The sequence below is a fragment of the Triticum dicoccoides genome, chromosome 1A (genome assembly GCF_002162155.2).
Source record: "Triticum dicoccoides isolate Atlit2015 ecotype Zavitan chromosome 1A, WEW_v2.0, whole genome shotgun sequence".
In the NCBI taxonomy this organism is placed as follows: Eukaryota; Viridiplantae; Streptophyta; class Magnoliopsida; order Poales; family Poaceae; genus Triticum; species Triticum dicoccoides.
In genome coordinates, this window is record NC_041380.1 from 165,941,703 (window position 1) to 165,948,337 (window position 6,635).

Genomic DNA, 6,635 nt, shown 5'->3' on the forward strand with positions numbered 1-6,635 from the left:
TCTGCCACTGAATTAACTTGCTACAAAAATATACATCCATGCACCAAATTAACCAAACGTCACACGGCAAGCTTTCTAGAGCTTGATAATTTAGAAGGAAAAACAAAGATCAAACCCGAACAACACAACATGCACTTTGAATATTTAGAAGTCGAAAAATGACCCTAATCAACAATCGTTGTTATACAATTATTATTTTCCCGAGCTCGCTCAAGTTTCCCCGTACCAAACTAACGACTCTCATCCTGCACATTGGCAATGAAGGACAATTAGTCCACATCAAAGGACTAATACGAGCAGTAGAGAGGGGCGTTTTGGTGGACGAGCTGCATGGAGGCCGCTATCTGGAGCGGTTGTCTTGGCGCTGCGATGCGTGATGGCTGCTGTTTTTACTATATACGAGACCTATTTAGTGTGTATACAGATGTGCCGCGTAGTCATGTTCACAATTTGTATGTGGGCCAGCGAGGCCTGGGAGCAGGTGGGGGTTGGTTCGGGAAATAAATGTATCTGTTGGGCCTGTCCAACCATAGCGACGACCATTAAGCCGTCTGTGGTCGTGCATGGGCACTAGAACCGGGCCAGGTGACCGCCGCTTCTCGCCATGGACGGCATGGAGTTCTTCTTCGAGGATTCTGGAGCTGGGTAAAGTTCTCTAAAAATTCCTATTTCACGCCAAAGTTTCCGCTGATGGGTGTGGTTTTGTGAACTGGATTTCGATTTTGGACTGTAATTTCCCCCCGTCTTGTTCTTATAAGAGTCAGATCTGGCTGTCCTCTTGACTGCCTTCGCAGGCTCGTGCCGCGCTTGGACGGCGGTGACTTCCTACGAGATTTAGTTGCCGGCGTGGACCTGCCTGGTGGCGGCACCAGTGGGAGTGCTGACGCTGACAAGGTCTTGACTTCTTCTCTGCCGATGGGGCTAGTTGGAGGACTGAAGGATTACGAAGGGCGCGAGGATACAGGTGAAACAATGCTCACTGGGAGGGGGCGCGGCTCGTCTGATCTTGGCGGCGAAGGTGTGGGCGACTCCTGCGAGATAGGCGATACAGAAGTTGCATCTGGCGCCAAGGATAACGATACAGTCGAAGAGGGCGTCGCAGTGTCAAACGCAAATCAGTCTTGTTGGACCAAGAGGTAATTTTACCGTTCCCTGAACTTTTAGCCTCTTTGCTGGTTTTAATGATTTTGCCCTGATCTAGAATTTATGCCTATCGGTTTGGCTAATAGATTTGCTGTGATGCTGTTCATCTCATGGCTTGTCTTACTAGTCGCTGGACCAAAACCTGAAAATTACTGAAGTATATGAGTATTGTAAATATCTGAAAAAGTACAGTAATCTAGCAGCACCAGGACGTTCATGCCCCAGATGCAGGATATGCTATGTCGATTTCAAGCCATGGCTAGCGTGCCCAGATTACAGATAATGAATGATTTTGCTGACTGAAAAAAGAAAACCCATAACCATCTCTTGTTTTCTTTTTTTGGTCGGTACAAGTGATTTTTTTTGTGAATTGCTTGATGATAAATGTATAGCTATGTTCGAGACACCATAACCATCTCCTGTGTCATCTATGGGCAGCGATATTATGGTCGCCACTGTATTTGCTTTTCTTTCAAACCAATTAAAATCTGATTGGGTTGTGTGCCATTCTTCGCAGGGTTAGAGTTGGGAAAGCGGCTGATGTGAGGGAGCCCAGCTCTTCGAGGATGACTGCCCTTGAAGCTTCTGTCCGTGCATTTGTCGATAAAAAAATCTAGAAATGTTGTCAATCCGTCTATTGGGACTAGCTTTGATTCTGTCGAAGAGGGCTACGAGTTTTACAATCTGTATTCATGGGAGGTCGGTTTTGGTGTCCGCTATGCAAAAAGCCGTTTGAATGTACACCGGAAAAAGTGCATGCAAGAGATAGTGTGTGCCTGTGCGGTGAGTAACTAGGCAGAACAACATTCTCTTGTATTTTGATGCTTCTGTCACATATATTTACTAACAAAAATTGGCATGTCTTTTGTCTGCACGCTTGTTTCCTGCAGGGTAAGCCATTGCAGGCCAACAGTCGGTCAACGAGGTGTGGCTGCAATGTCATGATAAGACTGCTGAGGTCGGATGATGGTGGATGGTATGTATGTGAGCACAGGTCAGAGCACAACCATGCTTTATCTGTCATTTGTGGAGAGAAATTGCACTGGAAGTCGCACCGACACATAGATACCTATACGAGGGACCTGGTTAAGCAGTTGAGAGAGAATAATATCAGCATTAGCAAGGTGTATAGTGTTGTAGGGAGTTTTTTTTGGCATGATTAGGGACGTGCCATTCACGAAACGGTCCTTAAAACACTATGTGGAAAACTGAACCGGGAACAGTCGCTAAATGATGCAACAAAAACCATAGATGTGTTCAACGACATGCGGGCAGAGGACCTAGAATTTAAATACAGTGTCCAGGTGGACACCGAGGGCAGAATTAAGACACTGATGTGGGCGACTGGTAGAGGCATTGAGCAGTTCAAGTGTTTCGGTGATGTTGTGACGTTTGATACGACCTATAAGACAAACCTGTACGACATGCCATTTGACCTATTTGTTAGTGTTAACAATCATTTCCAGAGTGTCATTTTTGGAGGTGTACTGATGAGTGATGAGAAGGTGGAGACTTTCAAGTGGATATTCACAGAGTTCTTCCAAATGCTAGCAGCGCCACAGCCTAAAACTATCTTAACATGTAACACACCCTGCGTAAAAACAGAAAAAGAATTGCGCATTGATTTACATCAATATGCTGTGATCCGTCTTATAGGTATAAAAGTTTAATGCTCTTGCTTGATTTTCTATATTGTTGATACATACCAAGCTCGTTCGATGGAAATTGCAATAGCTGACATGATACCGCGGACTGTACATCGTTGGTGCAAATGGCACGTACTGAAGAAAGCAAAGGAGAGCCTTGGAGCACTGCTTGCAAAAGGGAGTGAATTCAAGCCAGAGTTCAGCAAACTAGTCCACCACGCAGTTAGTATTGATGAGTTCGAGAATGGGTGGGCTTGCATGTTGGAGAAATATGGGCTGCAAAAAAATGCATTCCTGACCCAGCTGTATGAGGTGAGGGGGAAGTGGGCAAAGCCATACTTTATGGATGTATTCTGTGCGAAAATGACAAGCACACAACGAAGCGAGAGTGCAAACCACCTTCTGAAAGGATATGTGCCACCGGGGTGCCCCGTGCACTTGTTCATCAGGCAATATGAGAAGATGCAATTTGACCGCGATTCCGAAGAAAGTTACCAAGAGAAAAGGACAAAACTGGTGAGATGCAATTGGTCCCTATAACATAAGAAACAAGTGTGATTAACGAATACTAAAAATCTTTTGTTATATGATCATCATTTGCAGGGTGGGGTTGTCCTGAAGCAAAATATCCCAATTGAGGTACATGCGTCGGAGGTGTACACCAGGACAATGTTTGAGAAATTTGGTGAAGTATTGTATGGATGTGGATCTTATGACCTAATAGAAGTCAAGCCACGCTTGGAGTATATTGCTAGGCACATCAAATTTCAGTCAAGGGAAAAATGGTGCAAGAACGAGTTTGTGATCACTGTGAGCGAGGCAGCCGACGAGTTCAAGTGTGAGTGTGGGACGTTTGAGCACTATGGAATGGTGTGCAGCCATGCACTTAAGGTGAGTGATCGCACATCCTCTTCCTTAATTGCAATATTTTTTTCTGAAAATCGCGGCAAGCTCCCTACATTTGCTATAGATAGTTTTGAAAGCACCGGAATAATGACTCTGTTTTTCATGGATGCTGGTTTTTAGGTGATGATACACCTAAAACTGCGGGAGCTCCCTGCGAAGCATGTGGTGAAGATATGGACAAAAGACGCGAGAGATATACTGCCGCCAGAGTATTTGCGCTACCAAAAGGATCATGGGCCGCTCAAGTATTCCTCTCGTCGACACAACACTTTATACCTCTTGGCGCTGGATGTTGTTAAGTTAGGTGACATCAATGTGGAAGCATATGCTCTTGCCGAGGAAAAACTGCGACATGTCAAAGTGCAGCTGGAGCCAGTTGCTGTTGTGAGGGATGGACTTGGGTTGTCTGATAAGGAGCTGGCCGTAGATTCAGCGGGTTCCGGCGTTGGTAACAAGCAGCACTTTGGTCGACCTGAGTCTGAGCACACCATTTCACAGGGATTGGATGTGTTCCCAGCTGCATCAAAGAAGCGGCCGGCTGGGCGCCCTACAAGCAGCCGTGACAAGCCTCCATATGAACAACCATCAAAGAGGACTAGGTTTTGTTCAATATGCAGACTTCAGGGGCACAAGAGCACGACATGCCCTGCAAGGGGTGATGTGCCAAAGGCGCCCCGGAAATCTCCTCGCTGCTCAAAATGTGGTTTGACCGGGCATAGGAAGAACACATGCAGCAACCCCCCGAAAGTATGAAAATTCAGAAATTTTAGTGTTTTTTTGGTTGTTATCCTGATGGTATGCATTTGTCTATGTGACCCCTCTGCTGTTAGAAGCCATACCTAGTTTGAACATCTAGAAAAGCGAGGGTCGTGCACTGTGTCTGGCACTATCTGTTTGCTTATGATGTCGACTCATCTCAGGCTGTTGACACATTTGTTTAATTTCCTGTCTTAAGTCAATTATAAAAAGATTGTGTGCTATGGGCAAGCTATTAAGATTCTTATTAATATTTCATATCTTTCTGTGTTGACAAAATTGTTAAATTTTTTGTTTGAAGTCAGTTGGAAAAAATATTGTTTGATGCGCATAATATTGTCTCACATTGTGAGTTAACCTTGGTCAAAAAAATCATTCTCTTCGTTGACCCCCCGCCGCATAAAAATGACGGGAGAAGAAGGTTGTACGTAAGAAAAAATTGTGCAGCAAAAGCAGTGAAAGCCGAAAAAAATACAAAGAAATAAATTGATGTGCTCAAGAAAAACTCCCACTGTGTTGAAAAAAAAGAAATAATTGAACAAGGGTGGCAGAAAAAAAAACGATGCAATGCAAGCTTGTTGTGCGAACGATGCATGCATGGGCCATATGTGTGTCGTTGGGGGCATGCTTCGATGGGCCGGAGTGCACTTTCGGCCACTGGGTTGAAAAATTCCCATCACTGGATGTATAGTCTGTCTGCGGCTTTGCGGTCTTGCGAGAAAAAAATAAAGTAAATATAAGTTATTGCGGATTGCTAGCTGGGAATAACTAGGCATGCAGCTCTTGCATGCTTCTGACCGGCCATCTGGGTGAGCCATGTGGTGCTCTTCGTTAGTGAGTGTTTTTTCAGGTGGTGGTAGAAAAAACTCACCTGCCAAAAATGGTGGCGTGCTTTTCCCACGCCGACGCAGTGTGGGCACGGGAGCGTTTCAACTCGATTTCAAAAATAAAAAGTGTTATATCTTTTTTGTTCTTTTGCCATTAAATTAAATAATCTATTTTTTAGATTGTGTGTTTGCGGCGTGTTCGATTTTCAATATATTTGAGCCCGAAACATAGGGATTGACGAAAAAATGTTTTATTTTCGCTTTGACGTATTACATGAAGCAGTGGCGATGGAAGACCAGTGGAAATCACTATCGTTGGAGGGGGAAACCGCTCCCTTGGGGGTCCGTTCCAGCCAGTACCACTCAAGGCGGTGCCACCGGACCATGGGAGCCACTCACCAACTGGCTGGCGGACCTTGTTCAGTCAATGATTCTTATTAAGCGGGAGAGGCATCGTCCTGCGGGAAAACTAACACTCTGTACCGATGCTCTCGAGGCTATTAAGATTTGAAATGCCTATTGCTATCCAAAGGTCTAACCTTTACGGGCTTAGTACAACCGTACTCGATGGTGGCCTTTTATTATATCGCTGATGCCTCCTTAGATGAATCGGCCCAAAAAGGTCAAAAAATTGACAGCGAGATCAATAACTGCATGCTGGATAGGGGGGGGGGGGTTAAACAAACCGAAGATCCCAAGATCACATAAACATGGGCTCGCACCGCCTTACCACCCGCTGGTATAACCACTCGTTGGTTACCAAAACGGCCACCCCCATTTCATTCATTTCCTTTTATCGGCAGACTGGTACTTTGACGTGGAACATCTTTTAAAACCCACGGTACTCATCGATGGTTTACAACAAAAATGTTTGTTGAGTTGCAATCAGTCGGCTAAAGATACGTGGTTTAGAGTTTTATTTCAGAAATTATGCTCTGAGGTTGGGGAAAGGTATGTGCAACTTCGGCGCACCGTAACAATGTAAAAAAGGGAGAACACCCCAGAAAAAAAATCCAAGTTGAAAAAAGCCATGAGATGTGTGTGTTTTTCGGATATTTTTTACGAGGTGACTGCTTGCGGGAAATCAGCGGCTGCACAGAAAAAACATTTGGCCATATTGGTGTTAAAAAAACCCTATTCATATTCTCGAGAGCTACACAAAAAGAGAAAAGGAAAAAAGGGTATGCATGCTGGTCTAGATAGTGCAATAACCGTTGGAGGGACCCATGGCGCGAAACAACTGTCTCTGAGTAACTCGGCAAAGAGATACCCCCATAGGCAGTACAACGATGTGCCCCCTAAACAGCAGGCGTGGCGTGTGAGTGGCACCCCACACCCGGCACCCCCACCACCCCTT

At 45.1% G+C, this 6,635-nt stretch overlaps 1 protein-coding gene across 1 annotated transcript; it reads left to right on the forward strand.

Annotated features, from left to right (window-relative positions):
* The first annotated feature begins 442 nt into the window (after positions 1-442).
* On the forward strand, positions 443-4,681 carry LOC119368756 (protein FAR1-RELATED SEQUENCE 5-like). Its single transcript, XM_037633920.1, has 6 exons — positions 443-645; positions 795-1,136; positions 1,661-1,926; positions 2,034-3,305; positions 3,393-3,680; positions 3,816-4,681. Exons 4-6 carry the CDS (start codon positions 2,862-2,864, stop codon positions 4,446-4,448), a joined length of 1,365 nt encoding a protein of 454 aa, XP_037489817.1. The 5' UTR covers positions 443-645; positions 795-1,136; positions 1,661-1,926; positions 2,034-2,861; the 3' UTR covers positions 4,449-4,681.
* The last annotated feature ends 1,954 nt before the right edge of the window (positions 4,682-6,635 follow it).

Coding starts and splice junctions, on each gene's coding strand:
- LOC119368756 (XM_037633920.1), top strand. CDS start 2,862: ATGGAAATTGCAATAGCTGACATGATACCGCGGACTGTACATCGTTGG. Junction 3,306..3,392: donor AAGAGAAAAGGACAAAACTG/GTGAGATGCAAT, acceptor CATCATTTGCAG/GGTGGGGTTGTCCTGAAGCA. Junction 3,681..3,815: donor TGTGCAGCCATGCACTTAAG/GTGAGTGATCGC, acceptor GCTGGTTTTTAG/GTGATGATACACCTAAAACT.